The 18,859-nt window shown below is 33.9% G+C and overlaps 1 protein-coding gene across 1 annotated transcript in view; it reads right to left on the bottom strand.

Moving 5' to 3' along the window:
- Col11a1 (collagen type XI alpha 1 chain) overlaps positions 1 to 18,859 on the bottom strand; it is a 201,646-nt gene that overhangs the window by 116,449 nt on the left and 66,338 nt on the right. Inside the window, exons 6-18 of the mRNA XM_042279780.2 lie at positions 18,353 to 18,469; positions 17,695 to 17,787; positions 15,960 to 16,214; positions 15,302 to 15,364; positions 14,009 to 14,050; positions 13,259 to 13,321; positions 11,628 to 11,702; positions 10,446 to 10,529; positions 7,864 to 7,920; positions 4,705 to 4,758; positions 1,270 to 1,323; positions 1,106 to 1,159; positions 891 to 944 (exon numbers count right to left, since the gene is read on the bottom strand). Of these exons, the coding sequence (XP_042135714.1) occupies positions 891 to 944; positions 1,106 to 1,159; positions 1,270 to 1,323; positions 4,705 to 4,758; positions 7,864 to 7,920; positions 10,446 to 10,529; positions 11,628 to 11,702; positions 13,259 to 13,321; positions 14,009 to 14,050; positions 15,302 to 15,364; positions 15,960 to 16,214; positions 17,695 to 17,787; positions 18,353 to 18,469 (1,065 nt within the window). The remainder of the gene's footprint in view (positions 1 to 890; positions 945 to 1,105; positions 1,160 to 1,269; positions 1,324 to 4,704; positions 4,759 to 7,863; positions 7,921 to 10,445; positions 10,530 to 11,627; positions 11,703 to 13,258; positions 13,322 to 14,008; positions 14,051 to 15,301; positions 15,365 to 15,959; positions 16,215 to 17,694; positions 17,788 to 18,352; positions 18,470 to 18,859) is intronic.

Raw genomic sequence — 18,859 nt, 5'->3', positions numbered from 1 at the left:
TTTAATAAAAGTGATTTAAAGAAAACATGGGTAAAATATTTTCAGACAGTTATTGAAGCAAATCATTAAGAAAACTATTTTGTTTAATGATTGTCTTAAGAATGGGTGCATTTGGTTGTTAAAAACTTTTTGTATTTTTGCAATACTTCATATTAAATCAGCACAACTCAGGAAGACATAAAAGGTTTTTCAATTTCTTTCACAAGACACAATTGTACTTCTTAGTACATGTTAGACATATGTCAGTTATTTTTTTTTAGGGGACTATAAGATTAAATTTTCTTTTTCATTCTCTAATTTACCTAAATACAGTCCTAGGTTTGTTCTTCATTCTGGTAAAGAAACATACAAATAACCAATCTTATTAAAAAAAAAATGTGTCCCTAATTTCCCACTTTAAAAAAAAAAAAAAAAAAGAACCTACTGAGTTGTTACTATTTAGCACATTGATTTCTTTAGTCTTACAATTCAGGAGCTCTTGCTTTGAAGTGTGTGTCACAACAGTGTTGCCAGGATGCCTACAGGCTTCCTCATTTGAGTTACGTCCACAAATAAGATGTAAAGAATGTGGCAATGCTCAAGAAAAAAAATTCTCCACCTGTTCTATAAATGTGATCTTTATCACATCTGTGAGCAGAGAGATTCTGCTTCTATTTGTTTGCACATAAAGAATATTTGAATATACTGCAAATAGTGAAAAACACCATATTGGTACCATGTACAAAGTTACATCTACATTTCCTCAATATTCATTAGATATAAAAATTGACCAAATGTCGTCACCAATATTTCCATTATTACTTCTCCTGATTTCCAAAAGGATGCTAATTCTACCTAAGCTGCTAAGATTCCTATTACACCTGGGAAGAAAGGCAGTAAATGTTTCTTACCCTATGACCTTTGTCACCCGGCAGACCTGGAAGTCCATCAAATCCTCTGTCTCCCTATAAAATTACAATCAGATTACCATCATATTCTCATTCTGGATCAGGAATCTAATTTAATGTCAAGATCACGTCATATCAAGAAATTTTATATTAAAATGTGATACTGTCGAGGTTAAAGTGGCATACGCAATCTGAATACAGAGTTATAAAGTTCTGACCTTAGACCCAGGTTCTCCTGGCATCCCTCGTCCTCCATCTGCACCTGGACGGCCCTGAAAATGCCCAAAATAAGGTTAAGCAAAGGGAGTCTACTAACACTAAGTACAAAGACTAACCCATGGCTGAAGTTACAACTCAAAATACACAAGAAAAAATACCATACCCTCTTTCCAGGTTTTCCCGTTGGACCAGGTGGACCTTGGACACCTCGAGGGCCCTATAGGAAAACATTTGCATCACATTGCAGAAATTTTGATCAGTAAAGTCAAAAGGGATGGTTTTAGAAACAGGTATACTTTGTGTTCTTCTGTAATTATTTCAACACAAGGAAATCCTTTCAGTGTAAAAATTATGACAAGCAATTTTCTTAAGTGGCTTTTCATATTAAAAAAAAAAACTATGTAACTACACGGCACGATGTTTTATGTGGATGTGAATACATTCAAACAAAAGAAACATAATGATATACTTTTAAACCTTTATGATCAATTACTCTTAATTCTCAGAAAGACAGATTCTACATAGCAGTCACTGAGTTCCATAAACACCATCATTTTGTTCTTATTCCAATCCTTTCCAAACAGCTTTCTTTTCATTACTTAAATGTCCTCTCCTAGATGATTCATTTCTCAATTCACTTATTACACTGGATTTAATCACCGCTGAGGCACAGTGAAATCTCCTATAACATTATTATCTGTTAAAGTTTTCAACTATATCTGTCTCAAGTATATCCTTGTACAGCTTTGTACACTGTCTAGTCCATGACTCTTTAAGCATCCCCAAAGTCAGGGAGGATCATTTTCTAACTGTAACCATGGACTTGCAAATCAAAGGCTAAAACCGTTTGTTCTGGAAACGTAATAACGAGACTGTCTGATAGTTGAAAATCAAAGAGTATAGCTAAAAACAAAAACTGTTGGAGGACAGTCTATCACGAATCAAGCCGGAATGGAAGAGAATGAATACCAACACAACTGCTGCTCAGTTTTGTTTTCTTAATTAACTAATTTTATTCTATGAGTAGGTGCCTGGGCGAATGTAAGTGCACCATGCATATGCATAAGCCTATGGACTTCAGATGAGGGCATCAAGTGCTCTAGAACTGGAGTTACAAGTGGTGGTTAGCAGCTGTGTAGGTGCTGGGAACCAAACCTGGGACTTCAGAAAGCAATACTCTTAACTGCTGAGCCATCTCTCCAGCTGTGCGATCCAGACAGTCTTTAATGAAAAAATATGCTTTTTTGATATCAACTAACTCTTTGGACTTAGAGAATCAAGAAGAACTGTATATCCTAAAACAACGTCATAAGACACTTTCAGGTTCTTCATTTCTATAAACAGATGAGTATGCATATTGCTTCTCAAATTTCATGAAACAATAAACTTTCAAGATTTTTATGTGGTGTATATTAATATTTTCCTGAAATTCCCAATGATTCAGTCAGTGTTTTTCACCTTTTTTACAGCAATGCTTTTTGTTTGGTTGGTTTTTTGTTTTTTGTTTTGTTTTTAGAGACAGGGTTTCTCTGTGTAACCTTGGCTATCTTGGAACTCACTCAGTAGACCAGGCTGGCCTCGAACTCAGAGATGCCAGGTGGTAGTGGTGCATGCCTTTACAGCAATGTTAATTAAACATTCAAAGCAAGGCTAGCACATCTTGAGCTAGTTAAATATTGTTATCAGTTTCCTTTAGGTCTTCTCACAAGAAGTTGTAGCTACTATACAATGGAATATTTATCAACAAGAAAATGAATGTAGTATTATGGTGATATTTTATTTGTACTGAAATGTGATTTTAATTTTATGTTAATAAATAAAGTTGCCCTGGGGTCAGAGCTATTAGAGCCATAGCAAGAGCGTGGTGGTTAGAAGAGCTAGGTAGATTTCTGTGTGTTCAGGGATACAGCCAGTATTGGAGACATACCCCTTTAAGACCTGGAGGGCGGTACTTACAGGCAGTGATGAGGCAGTCATGTGGTTGGGTTTACAACCAATGAGAAGGCAGAACAGAAAGACTATTTAAACACAGACAAACAGGAAGTAGCTCTCTCTCGGGGAAGCTAGGAGCACTGCAGGAGGTAAGATTTTATCTCTGAGCTCTGACCTCTCGACTTTCTCTTTTACATTGGCTCTGTGTTTCTTATTTTATAAGACGATTGGTTACATCTACATAGTATTGATGCACTCAAGTATCATGAATCTGAAAACCTTTTCCTGTATCACAAGATCCAGTAATAGATGATGATATAAGGTATAATTTTATTTAATATCTTTTTTTCTAGAAAATGTACAAAATTCCATGATAAAGAACAGTTCAGTGGTTGCCAGGTATTTGTGTGTTAAACCAGGTAGTGCAAAGGGGCAACATTAAGAAAATGTTTGCTGTCTTTTGGACATGGTAAGAATGTTGCACTTCTGAATTCACAGCCACTGTGTTGTCTGCACATGATCAAGCACTCAATATTCTAGGATGGAGTGACTATCACTCTTAATTGAGGACTTTGTGGGAAGGTAGATTCAGTTTTCTTTCAAAGTTCCTAGTATCTCAACCATGTCCCAGGGGATGGCCTCATACCTATAGGTGTATGAGAAGCACAAACTAGAGAAAATGGTTTATTCCAAAGAAAACAGAAAAAAAAATGAATATAAAAAGGACACCAGGTTGGGGAGGACACCAAGGTAAGAGTGGGCATGAGACACATTAGGAAGAAGAGCTGGGAGTAAATACAGTTGAAATACCTCATTAGATATTCTTAAAGAAATAACAAAAACGTTATAAAAAAAGACTTTAAGGGAAAAATGGATTTATAGAGTATTTTATCTTAATGATAGTTACAAAAGTATATAATGAGTATGATTCTATTACTCCATATCAATTTTAAATAAATCTAATTCTAGTAAAGAAAATGGTATCATTTGGAAAGAGTAAAGAGAAGGTAATGATGGATGAATATAACCAAAATATATACATGTATAAAGCTGACATAGACATACATTAGGTATGTTGAAAGTATGATTACAAAAACATGAAGAAAGAAGAAAGGGAATGAGAGGATAAAGGATTGAGAACAACTATACCCAGTGTAAATTTGTATTTCTTCAGTTTATCGTGCAGTATTTTCATTTCAAAAATGAGTCTATTTTGAGGTTGTTTTGTTTTCCTGTTTCTACCACAAATATATTGACAATAAAACATCTTTATCTACTTATTAGCTAATACGCAAAGGTCTGGCATAAGCTTATATTGAATGTGCAAGCAATGTTCTTGAGACAATATACTAAGTTCACTGTCTGTGGAAGCACCGGCTCCGGAAGGAGGAGAGAACCGTGAATCACAGCTGCAATCGCTTCTCTGACCAATAGCATCATGTAAAAGCCATCTACTTTCAAACCTGCTAGGTCCACAATTTAAATGTTGTTTAATTAGCTAACTAATGGAAACCAACAGTCTACTCAAAATTTTTTTCATTTAAAATCATGTTTTGAGCCTAAAGGTAATGTAAATGCATTCTTTACTCTTAACATTTCAGTTGTTCTACTACCTAACTATAGACAATAAAAAAATAAGTGAAGAGAGAAAATTATGGTTTCTTACCTGAGGACCTGGGTCCCCACTCTCACCTTTGGCTCCAGCAGAACCAGGACCCCCCTGAAGAAAAAAGTAAAACAGAAAAACAATTAATTTATGTCACCTAAACTCTTTAATTTAGCGCTTTCACTCAAAAAAAAAAAACAAAACAAAAAAAAAAAACAAACAAACAATACTTGCTAAATCAGTTTGACCTTACTAATGCAATGAGCTGTCCAAGTCCTGGGCTAGTGTGCCATTTTTAGGCATATCAAGTGCATACCAATGTATAAAGTGCCAAGAAAGCACTATATTCCACTCACAGATGAACAGAAGCTAACTTTTAAATCACACTAATATCTTCTTTAAAGTTTTCACCATAACAAACACTGCCTGATAAACAAGGTCTGAGTAACCATTGAATTACGAAGTAGGATTATGGCAGTGTGTTTCAGAGTCAGATGAACACTGAGTTCATTCACACAGTAAGGATTTTGAAAAATTGACTCTTTTATAGACAATTATTTCTCAGGTGCTGCATTTATTAGTAGTAAACTGCTTCAGAAAGATGCTATTGCTATTGTTATAATTATTGTGAAATAATGTCAGTGCATTTCCCTCACATTGTTTTGATTTTTTCCCCATGAAAATGAATCATTATAGCAAGTAAAGTTTACAAATGTAATATAATTTAAACAGAACTATGAAGGCCTGGTAGCTTAACTGGAGGGGAAATTAAGTTGCTTTATAAAGGATTTGTGGAATTTAAGAATATATTCTAGGTTATCCATACTCTCTAAAAGCTTTAGAATATCAAAAATTAGTATGGCGGTAATAGCTTACTTCATGTGTTTACAAGTGTTCTGATTTATTTAAATCAGTATACATTCTACTAACCTGAGTTACCACAAAATAAAACAATGAGTAAAAATTTGCTAAATCTGAAAGCAGCTTTCTAGAGCCTCCTGCTGGCTTCAAAGTAAAGTAACTCCTGTTCTGCCTCCCACGAAAGCTGAGACATCAAGTCAAATGTATTTTTAAATTATAAAGATTACTTCCAAGCTTCTAATAAAGAATTCTTGCAACTGATTTCATGTTAAAAAACAGAAGATTCTATATTAAATTATGTTATTAATCATTAAACTGAATACAATTATAGAGTGCTCAGTTTATTGTTAATTAATTGTATGTGTTATATCCTCTGATGATTATAGTTACATTCTCTTACACCTAACCAAAATTATCACATAACTGATGGGAAAGAAATGAACAGGAATATCATTTCTACTTTCCTTTCTATCTCAAATTTTGTAATATGTTACATTTCCCTGTTGTATATATACATTTATATCATTAACATGCAAATAAAATATATTTCTTTGCTAAGTTACTTACTGTATTTTTATTTCTTGTGTTTTAAAAGCAGAACAGTAAGAATAAATGATGAACATTTGATAATCTTTTTAATAGTGTATATAACTGAAGTTCTATTCAATATGTAATACGAACATTTCCCACAGGAGTATACATCAAATATATAGTATGCAAATTTAAGATTGAGTTAAAGGAATTATAAATTCATGGAAAACAAAACACTTTCATTTTTATTTTAATACATCAATGTATTTATTATTTATTTGCTGTCTTTACAGTACAGAGATTAAACACAGGGCCTCATACATGCTGAACAAGCAGCAGCTCCAACCAATATCTCCAGCTCTTGCTAATGCTTTCATTTCTTACATTTTTATTTTACTTTTCTTTAATTTCTATATATGTGTGTCTGCATGTGCATATGCACTCGTGTGAGCAGGTACACCTGGAGGTCATAAGCAGTAGTCAGATTCTCCAACAATAGCAGTAGAGCTATTGGTCCAACCCAACATGCTCTGGGAACAAAACTGAGAAATTCTGGAAGAACAGCAAACATTCTTAACCACTGTACCATCTCCCCAGGCCCCTAAGTTCTTTCATTTTGAGACAAGATCTCCCTACATAGCGAAAGCTGGTCTTGCCTTGCTTTTAGAGCATACAATCTACTTAGCATGGCCTCTTGAATACCAAAGTATTGAATCATCAAGATGAATTGTAACAAAGGTATGCATGAAATTTATAAATACAACTAACCGGCATACTAATATCCTAATGTAATTGTATTGTAAGAATATATATTGAATATGCTATGCTGTCTTTTTTCCGTGAATTTCTGCCCTCTTTATAAAAAATAAGGTGTCCATAGATGTGCGGATTTATGTTAGGATCTTCAGTTCAATTCCGTTGATCAATCTGTCTGTTTCAATGGCCATTTTTCCTATGTTAATCCTACCAACCCATGAGCCTGAGAGATCTTGCTATCTTTTGGTATCTTCTTCAATTTCTTTCTTCAAAGACTTGAAGGTTTTATCAGACACATCTTTTACTTGCTTTGGTTACTTACCTTAAGATATTTTATATTATTTGAGGTTATTGTTTTCTTTAATTCTTTCTCAGTCCATTTGTCACTTTTGAATGGGAGAGCTACTCATTTGTGTGAGTTTAATTTTCATTCCAGCTACTTTGTTGAATGTATTTACCTGCTGTAGGAGATTTCTGACTGAGTTTTTAGTATCACTTGTGTATACTATCTTATCATCTGTAAAAAGATACTTTGATTTCTTTTTTTCCAACTTAGGGAAAGGGAGGAATATTTAAATTTAAAAATTGTCTTAAATAATAAAAATAAAAGAAAAAGAAAAAATCTGGGAGGAGTTGGGGAAGTGAAACTGTAATCAAAACACATTATATGAAAAGTTATTTTCAATAAAAATAAATGAACTCTAAAAAATTACACAATAATTATCAAAGATTACAAATGAACTTTAGTGAAAATTCTAATATATAATTAAATTTCAAGAATTTAATGTAAAATTGCTTTTTAAATAATAAAATAGAAAGAAAATAAATTATAAATAGTTTGATTAACAGATATGTGACTTTACTATATGTTTAATTCTCTCTAATTTGATGAGAGCATTCATAAAACCTTCTGGTTAGAATTATTAAAAATTAAACTGAAAACTTTTTTAAAAAGAGTCAACATTAGTCATGTGTAATAGGCTTGCTAGCCTGAGGTATGAATGGAATCTGGAAGACGGTGTGGGAAGCATATTAATAGGAAATTTTTAAAATAGATTTTATGTAACCTACCACAGGACCTGGCCTTCCAGTCAGACCCATGGGGCCGGGTGGGCCTCTCAGAGCAATCTAAAAGACAAAATACATCAAGTTCAGAAACACTTGTCTAGTAGTATATGGTAACACAAGAGTCGTTTAGACATGATATCCTATGAAGCACATAACTCACAAAAGTATACAAACTACATGCTAGGGAAAGTATAGTTAATGGGAAAATGCAAGTAGACAGAACATCCTGTGTAATTATCAGCCATGTTTCAACTGTACCCAGTTTTACACACTATACTGCAAAATTAATCATTTAAAATAATTGAAATAGATTTCAGAAAAATAAGAGAATGTCTAATAAATCCATACTATAAAGCACACTCTAAAAACTTAGAGCATTCTTCATCTTTGTTGTGCAGGCATAATCTTTGTTGAAGATATTTATTGAGGTCAACAATTAGTGGTATTTTAAGTTAAACTGTTCTAGTAGTGTTTTAGGAAAAGTCAAGACAATTAAAGTGAGGCAGTAAAACACAGAACTGGACAGAAAGTTTGATGGCAATAAATATTTTTAATGAATCTTGAACTTAGTACTAAGTAATGCATTTATTTGTTATTTATAGACATAATAGATTGATGGGAAACATTATTTTTAGCCTAAATAACAGAAATGTTAATTTAGGATACTTGAAAAGCTGGAACACAGAGCACAGAGAAAAATACATCAAAGATGTTAAATTAATTTGGTGTACTATTTTGGATATTAATGAGTGAAATAAGAATGTGCATTTCAAAAATAACCTTGTGATGAAAAATCATAAAATAGTGCATGAAACAAAATCAGTAACATCTCCAAAGTTGCACTACTAATTCATCATGAGGATTTGGACAATATATTTTTCTAATTCTTGAGATTAAATCTGAAAAACTGGAATTAAATATTTTGCTGCCTGTTTTTTTAAACAAGAAGACTAATTATATAAACTGACTGTAAAGACATCATTATACCATAGTGATGGTATTGGTGATCGTAAGTGAATCTGTCAAACCTCATTGGAGGAGCTTCCTTTTGCAGTAGAAGGTGATTAACACAGGGACCCACAACTTGACAGTGTGCAGAAAATGAGAAAATAAGGGTGTTCGGAAATGAGAGATCTATAGCACACCTCCTCTCACTCAAGGACCAAGGCAGAAAGGTTGTAAGAGACAGAAAAACTGGATGGATTCAATGAGGCAGCGATTTCTGGACACAACCGAACATGAACAGAGAGCTAATATGGCAGTGTGCTAAAACCCTGCACAAAATCAAGGCAGACAAATTCAAAGCATGGAGTAGGGAGGACCTCAGGATGTCCACCGTCAGCTTTATTCAAGGACGTGGCCCACTTTAGTGGCCCAGGCTCACGAGACAGGCTTATACGCAAGCACATACTGTCAACACTAAATGAACTCAATGGATTTAGAAAAACAAAAAACAAAAAACAAAAACAAAAAAAACATGAAGAGAAGATAGTGGTGGTGGAGCTAGTGGAGGAACTGGAATGGAGGTAACTGGGGGGTGACTTGATCAAAACACATCATGCGCTTTAGTGAAATTATTAATCAGTAAAAAATAAAAGGAGGACTAATCACAGTTGGCAGCATCAAAGTATTTTAACTTCAATAATTGCCTGAAGTTTTCAAAAGAATGAGATTTATAAGGAAATATAGAAATAATTAGTCATTATAGATAACTTTAGAGGTATAGTATGTCTTTACCTAATTAACACACATTCTCATCATTCAATATCACACACTCAACTAATAATCTTAAGGATATAAATACTGAAAATGGGTTAATACTTTCACTTACATATTCAGGATTTTACGCATACATAAATTATGACGGTGAATAAAAAGTTACCATAGAGATGATACAGAAAAGTCATCACATCCATAACGATTCTAAATCCTACACATACTTCCTTCCTTCATGACAACTATAAGAATATGAACAAAGGCTTGTATGACTTCTGATTCCTTCCTTGTTAATTGTCTGATTTTTTTGTTGTTGTTGTTGTTTTGAGACAGGGTTTCTCTTTGTAGCTTTGCATCTTTCCTGGAACTCACTCTGTAGCCCAGGCTGGCCTCAAACTCACAGAGATCTACCTGCCTCTGCCTCCCCAATGCTGAAACTAAATTTGTGCACCACCACCGCCTGGCAATCCTCTGAATTTTTATATGTGCAACCAAACTGCTATAAAGCTAACTGAAAATACAAAAGAATTATACTTCTTTCATACTGTGTTCTCATAGTTAGTGCCATAATCATCAGATCACACCTTAGCCGAGAAAAATCAGCATATGAAAGAGAAGGAATACTAAATATTTATCTCTCAACAGTCTGTTAAAAACAGGGTTTTGTGTGTCATGGTGGGATATCATCAGGATTACAAGGTCATGTATTTAATATTAAATTAGTAGGTATCAGTATTGGAAAGATTAATATACTTTTAGATCTTTCCATTTAAATTCCATGTGACGTTTAGAAACACTTTTCCATGGACCTACACATCGCGATTTGATACAGAATCAAGTCATGTGAGCACATGTTCAACTTTTCTCACCCGAGCCTGCTGAAGAATCGCCTGTGCCTGAGCTTCCTGTGCAGAGATGGTTGGTCCTTTGGAGCCATCACCCCCATAGCGGAACTAAGAAGAGATAATGTGAGCACATAATTGGCCTTTGACAAACTTACGGAATTAGGTCCCTTAACTGTTAGATTAAAAGGTAATTAAAAGATTAATATTTACAAACATCCAAAGTCACTTCATAATCACACACACACACACACACACACACACATGCATGCACGCACGCACTAACGCACCCAAGCGCACACACATGTGCTCACGCAGGGACACACACGTGTGTGACAGTGCAACTCTTCCTCTGCCTCATACATGGCTCTGTACAATACATTCTGTTATTTTCAAAGCAACTATAAATCACTGTCCAATTTCAAATTTTAGCTTCACTGATATTCTTTTTAAAATGTCATTTCTTATTTAATCTACAGAAATGCTACCCACTCTAGCAGTTCATCCATAAGAATTTCACGAATTTCATCCATAAAATTTCAAAAATATACAGATACAGTTATGTTCTGGTGACCAAAACCTTCAGAATCTCTAAGAAGACAAAGAAAATATAAATATCTCTCTCATATAACCAAAACAGCTGCTTGCTACTATTATTACTCCATAAAATTCTTAAGCTCTGCCTTAGTTTTTAACTTGAAATGTTGTTTGAGTCAATTTTCTACTCCACATAGTTATTTTTTGAATTTTATTATACTAAACCTAATAAAAATATTTTCCATAGCTGTGTGACAAATAATTTTATGATAGACTCAAAATTAATACAAATAATTTTTGAGTAGTAATAACACTAAAGACCTAGCTTTTTCAAAAAGCTTCAGTGAGGGTAAACATTGGGCGAAACTGTATACTAATGTGTTAAATAATGTATCATTAATCCATAATCCAGGATTGCCCACATGATCAGAAAGAATACGTAAATTTCACTGAATGAAGAATAATCAGGGACTAAACCTGGTTTAGTGTAGAGATAGATATCTATTTTTCAGATTCTGTTCACTAAAATGTCCCTACTTTCAAGGGCTCCTGATTTTCTGAATTCTCATATTTCAGGAATATTTCTACTCAAGGATTCAAATACAGGCTTTATTTCAGTTACATAATAAGAAGATATCAAGTTATCTTAATAAAATACTTTCTAAAACGTACTGGTAACATCAACATGGTTCCAGGAGGACCAGGTAGACCATCAGCCCCTGGTAAGCCAGGACGTCCTGGGGGGCCCTAGGAAAGGAAATAAACAAAAGCAATTAGTGCAGTACATAATGGCAGAGAATCTGAAATTGCTGAGAATGCACCTGCCCATTCTGAATTGGTTAATCTCCTTTATGTAAATACACACAGACAGCATTGGATCTTATTGAACTAGTTGCAAAGAACTCAAATAATGAATGGTTACTAATGCACAATCAAAATACAGTGAAAATTATGTTCAAAGTTGATTTACAGCTTAAAATTGCCTATGAAGCCTTCCTATTTATTCTCAGAGGTATCACTGTGAAGAAACAGTGAAAAACTAGGTTCCTATAGTTGAAAACAGAATTAATTAGACAAAATTTTGTTAAGTATTACTTAATAGATACTAAGGCAATAGCTATTTAATAGATCTTTTGGCTATATTAAGTTATTATTATCTTCAAAATAAATACTTTAATTAGTATAATCACTAAGGTTAACATGATAAGAATAACATTAATTTTTCATTACTAATTTGTCTTCAATGTGTATATATTGTGTATATTTATTTATATTCAATGTGTATATGCATTCATGCACATATATGTAGAAAGCTGTGTATGTTTACAACATAGATACACATGATTATAGAGTATCAAATATACACACATACATATATAATTTTTGTGTGTAGATGATACATACATATTTGTGAAGTATGTTGTCAGTTTTCAGTAAAAGGAAACTTACTTTTATACAGTCATCATATTTAGTAAAAGAAGGATCAAACTCTAAAAACTAATAACTATACATATAAAGGATACAATTCCAAACTCTAAATTAAAGTGATTTGAAAACTAAATAACAATACTAAGGGCTGTGAGAGATACATCATTGGGTAAAGTGCTTGCCAAGGAAACAGCAGGATTTTAGTTCAATTATCTAGTTCGCACACATATGCCTGGCTAGCATGTCAATAATTCTAGAATGCTGCAGGAGGCAGAGACAGAATCCCTAGGCCAAGCTGGCTAGAGAAACTAGTTCAAAATATAAGATGGAAAGAGACTGAGAAATATACCTGACACCAACATTTGCCTGTCCTACACATTCACTGCCACACGTCTGCATGCAGCAGGCACATACACCGTACAAACACACACACACGTGACTACAGATACATAAATGCACACATTGCTCACATACACATTCAATAAAAAAAAAAACAATCATTTCCATCAAACTAAATATCTGAAATTATGCAGATGAAGTTTTTAAAAGTGAGTATCTACAGGAATAGCAAGAATGAACGTCTTTAATTTAAGTTTAAAAAACCAAGTCTACTCTAACAGTTCCTGTGCATAGGGGACTAGACAACAAAATTGGCCTACTAATCATGTTGCAGATAAACTCTTTATAAATTCTAAATAAATTCTTTATCCCCATTTATACCTGTCTGAAAAGTTAAGTAGAATGCTGCACAACTGCGAATTTGTAGGATTCTCACCATCTCCCCCAACAGAAGAAAGGTAGCATGTTAAGTGGAAGAATAAACTAAGTTAAGTCCACGTGCTGCAGTCGTAATGTGACAGCCCTTTTTCACTTACCCGATCACCAGGGTCACCGGGGGGCCCAGAAGGGCCTTGTTGACCTGGAGGACCCATCAGACCCTGCAGAGAAACCAAACCAGGATCAGAAGCAACTTCCTGCCTCATTAGTATTCAAGTAAAGGCATTCCCCTAAAAATCAAAGGGTACTTCATTTCTATTTTATAAATATACCCTTGACTCCCAAACAACTGCCCTATTTAGCTTCCTGTGAAAACACAACATATAGGAAATGGTTCTGCATCCAGCACAACTACTCCTCTATGAGGCTGAGCTCAGGGTGGAGGCAGATGCCAAGGGAAACAGGAAGGGAGCATGCCGATGAAAGTTGCTGTTGTGGAGGCTGGTCCCCAGCTTCTCCTGAAGAAATGGCTATTCATAAGACTAGACCTCAAAAATGTGGCTGTGAAGTGGAACAAGCAAGCATTTAGCTGATCAGCATTTTAACATTTTGTCTTTGCCATCACTTAAAAGCATCCATGTCATATATTTAGATGACATTAATTTCATATCTTATACAGGCACATACACATATGCACAAATATAATGCATAAAGAAAAAATTCAAAATTTATTTTCAGCCCTGTGAGTATACTGTATCAAATAAAAAATAGGTCAAGTCTACCAGATCCTAAACTTGACAGTTTTCCTCTATAAATCAAATCAGTCTAAAATATAAACAATTCAGCTGTGTGCCAGTAATCCTATATTCAATAATTTTAAAAATCAAAATTATAAATCATTTACATACCGCTGGTCCTGCTGGCCCAGGTGGTCCTTCAACAAGCATGCCCTATTAAAAAAAAAAAGCCATGTAACATTGAGCCTTTCCAGTGACTATAAGAGCATACTACATATTATGATTTTTAAAGTAAATACTAAATTCATATTATATAAACCCCTTAAAATATGTTTGTGTGGGAAAATGAAATCATTTAAAATATTAGAAGACATAATTCTTGCCATTAGAGAACCTATGAACTAATTGAAGTGAGGTAAATATTCAGAGAAATAAGGTTAGGAAGGAGAAAGAATATGTTAGAGAAAGAATCTGCCAAGTGCTTCTGTAGAGAGTGCAGCAAAGATGTCTGACCAACCTCTTCGCAAGCACTTAGACAATTTCTAACAAAACAAATAAAAAAATTAAAACAAAGCCAAAAACATAAGCTCCCTAAATATTTGCTATGTTCATGAATAAATGAAAGGAAATGATACCCAAATACTTGAATTCCAGAAAACTATACTTCTCTATATCTTAAGTGAACAATTAAACATACAACTTCCATTTCTTTTGCATTGCTTTTCCCAAGGTGCTGGTTAACGAAAATTATGATTTTCAAAATTGTTTCTAGAAAATATGTACCCCTTAATAATATCTTGAGATTTCAGATAATTAATACACATAGAAAGAGCAATAAGTTGGGGTGATAGACACATAACTCCACATAATCATACAAGTAAACATAATGATTTTTTTTAGAGACTGTTCTGGTCCTATAACTTTAAACAAAAACAACATACACACTGACACATTCAACATTGTCCTCCTTAACACTCTTGTCCACCTCCCTCTCCACAGATTTCTCTCTTAAGTCCACATCTCTCCAGTGTGTTTTATTATTGTATAGTATACTTTGAATCAGATACAAAAAAAATCTATGTCAGATAATACATTTCTAATAAAGTAATTATATAAATTATACAGTAAAATCTAGACTGAAGTTGAAAGATCTAAGTCATTATCTTTCCACCACCAAATGTTTCAAACTAGAGAAAAATGTATGTAAACTCAGATTTGTAAAATAAGAGAATTGGACCAGAAAATGTCAGCCACTTCAAATTCCAAAACTCTATAAATGTATGGTTTTTTTTTTATTTTACTGAAAATTTGCTTTCCAAAAAAGTCATTGCTCACTCACCTTTTTGTGTTAAATCAGAACATATTTTCATTGAAAATGCATGGACATACATAATGACTCAAGGTGATGGTAGTTCAAAAACTAGACAATTGTAGTAAGCTTTAAAACACATTGAACACACTTACAGGTTCAACCACAGCTGGTTCCCCCTTCTGCCCTTTCTCTCCATACGCACCATGGCCATTTATCTATTAAGTGGAAAATTAAAAATGGTCAAAATACCTTTCAATAGATGAGGCATTTTTTCAATTTTTTAACAAAAAATAATTTAGCCGTCTAGATACACTTGAAGCAACCTTGTAAAATGTGACCATTTTACAAAAGAAACATTAAGAATGTCCATACTGACAAATACACATGAACACTGTTCAACTGAGAACAAATCATCACTTCTTTAAATTGTTGCAGAAAGTTAAATGCATTTGTAGCCTCAAAAGTGCTCTGACATAAGAACTGTCCCCAAAACAAATGTAGAAAACAGTCCAAAATAAAAAGTGAGAGCTACTAATCAGAAAAATAACAACAGAATTATATATTTATCAATGATGAGAAATTTGGGATACAATTCAATATACAATACTTTAAAATGAAGACTACAGTGACAGCCCAGGACACCGTCGCTGCCAACTCCCACTAGAAGAATTTATCACGGTTGTGTAGGCATGGTCAGTGCCCACAATGGACATAAGAACTCAACTTCATTTTAAACCTGAAAACACATGAGAATGAACACAGAAACATCCCCGAGACACACGCAGGGCACAGAGCCTCATGCTGACTTACGCTTGTTTCTGTGAAATCAGTTTCTGCTGGGACACCTGGGCCAAATTCTTCATTAGGGGATGTTGTAGTCCTTTCTTCATATTCCTTGTATTCATAAAAATCATATTCGCCTAAATCTCCATCTACCAGCAGATCAGAGTCCCTGCCGTCTATTCCTTTGTTTCCATATAGAATATCCTCAGAAATGTTTCTCTGGACATCATAATCCTCTCCAGTTAGATATTCTTCAGTAAAACCTTCTTCAACTGGATTTGGCTATTCATTTAAGTTGCAGGGAATTGGAGAAGATGAAGTTTACTGTTAGCAAAGCAAGGCAAGCATCTGTAACTGCAGCTTAAAGGCATGTGATGGGAAGAAAGCTTACTACTCAAGCAAGACCAGAGCCAGAAAGAGGCTGTTCAGTACCACTGAAAGAAATAAACTTGTACATACACTGCTATGTACAAAGAAATATTGCTTTCAAAGCACCTTTCCCCATCAACTGCAAATATTCACATGGAGTCAGCATATGCTTTTACTCTCACTTAAGAAACCTTGTTCCTTATTGAAGCATTACTTTATAGCGTAAGATTGGAACAAATAAATTAAGCATATAGCCGAATATTTGCTTAGTTTTCACATCTTATTGGATAATATAGTAAAACATAATTGTTACAAAAATAAATCTTGTAATTAGATATTCAATCAGTTAAATATTAGCACCAATATCTGAAAATTATCCTTTGCATTAACTATTCAGAGTGTTGTGCTCATAAGGAAGTGCCGTTGTTATCATGCCTTATGATTGTAATCAAGTTAAAATAAAATAGTGCACATATAAAAATTTGTTTTCAAAGGCAAAGTGAATACAGATAGTAGAGAAATATGGACTAAATAAGTTATCACTATAGAAAATTATGCAAATGAAAATACATGTAATTGCTATAACATTACTGTATTCGGTATAAAAAAATTCAATAATCATAAAATATTACTCTTAAATATGGAACACATACTTCTGCAAAGAAGTTTCATCTCACCTATGCTGCAATTATGTCCTTAGCACTGAAGTAAAACACCAGAATGAAATTATATAAGAAAGTTAACATATCTTGAGCTGTTGTAACATCTCATAAGACAGGACTGAGACTACATAAATTTAAAACCTATTCATACCCTAAATATGAAATTTAAGAGGACCTAATCAGACCTACCTACTTGGAACACTTTCGTGGAAAACAATCAAATGTTTAAACTATATTACTTTAATCATAACTGAGTGTAATATTGTAAAATTTTTAATTGTAAATAGCATTAAAATCTAAGACCACATTTGCTAAAATGCTTGCTGTTATCAAAATGAATGATGATTGTTACCATGCAATAAAATACTAATTGTATCAGTTGTTGATACAATTCCCACGTCAGAGGATTCTTCTCCTGGAAGGATCATGTCGTGATTATTCTTTGTAAAATGTTACAAAAGCTTGCTCAGCTGTAGGAGCAATAAAGAAAATGATAGCAGCCAATTCAGTTTGACGATTATGGAATTTGCATGAAGCAAAGTGTCATGCAAATTCTGACGTGACATCAACTGTAAATGCAGAGTGTTTTGTAATTATGAACTAATGACTGTTTCTCTAAGAATGACAACTCAAGGGTCTCAGTGCCTGGGATGTTTCTCCAAGGAAATCCATCAAAATACATTATGTATTTTGAAAGCCATACTGCAATTATTGCTGCCTAAGTGGATTACCTCATTTGATCCTGATAAGCGCCTAGGAGACTGTGTCTGGTAAGTTTCCATTGTTCCATAGTTGTAGTCTTGAAAATCATCCACAATATTTGCCTGATGATAAATTCAGAAGAAAGAGGATTAAGAAACTTGTAAAGTTACCTCAAGTAAATGAAAATCATGATTTAACTGAATTAGAGTGTTAGCCAAATTGGAATTGGTCTAATTGGGTTAAGACTAAGACTCATCAGAGATCTTCCATCTCATCCAGGACAGATCTTGATTGCTTTTTCTGGCTACCTGGACCCCTAGTTTGGCTTTGGTTGTTGCTTGGTAACGTTTCTTCTTCTTGGATGCGTGTTTTTCAGATTTGGGGGATGTGAACTTTTTAGGGTTTTTCTTTGAGTTAGTGGCCAATGTCCTCTTCTTCTTTGTGTAATTGGATTTCTTTTTCTGTAAAATGTCATGAAAGATGGAATGGAAAACATGTAGTGAGAAAGAAAACAAGGAGCACAGATAAAAGGGAGGACGTGCAAATGTAAAAATGGTCAGCAATCCTCAAGGCAGCTTCTGTCAAATAAAAGCCATTATTTATTCACAGAAGTGAATGACAGGTGTGGGGTGAGTCTGAGGGATGACAAAGAGTGAGACACCACATACAACAGACAGTGGGTTTTACCTCTGTTTGGGCTACTGTTTCTTCAGTGACAGTGGGTGTCTCTGTTATACTCTCAATCTCTTTATAGTCTGTTTCCCCATACTCATAGTCATACTCGATTATATCCTCAGGTGCATACTACGTCACAAAGGAAGAAATATTGGGCAATTTGGTTAGTTGCAAGTAATATTATTAACAGACTGGAGATCATCTGCTTAACCTTTACTCAAAGTAATAAATGTTAAGAGAGATCTGGGATTAAACACAAATATTATTCTATTGTATATAGAATCTAATAACATCAGAGTTATTGAGCAAGCTTTCTAAGAACAGAAAAAGTGGTTAGGGCTGTGAAACAAATAAAAGTTTTGAATAACAATTCAAACTTTTATTAAATATTAATTCACAGGTAGGATTTATGGTGTGGGGCATGGTTGTTAAGTATCCACTTTAATTTTGATTTGTAAAAATCTGCTGTGAAACGTCTCCCTATAAAAATAATCATTTTTCTGGGGCTGCGGCTAAGTG

This window comes from Peromyscus maniculatus, chromosome 6, assembly GCF_049852395.1.
Source record: "Peromyscus maniculatus bairdii isolate BWxNUB_F1_BW_parent chromosome 6, HU_Pman_BW_mat_3.1, whole genome shotgun sequence".
NCBI classification, from domain to species: domain Eukaryota; kingdom Metazoa; phylum Chordata; class Mammalia; order Rodentia; family Cricetidae; genus Peromyscus; species Peromyscus maniculatus.
This window is presented reverse-complemented; position numbering and strand designations above follow the sequence as displayed.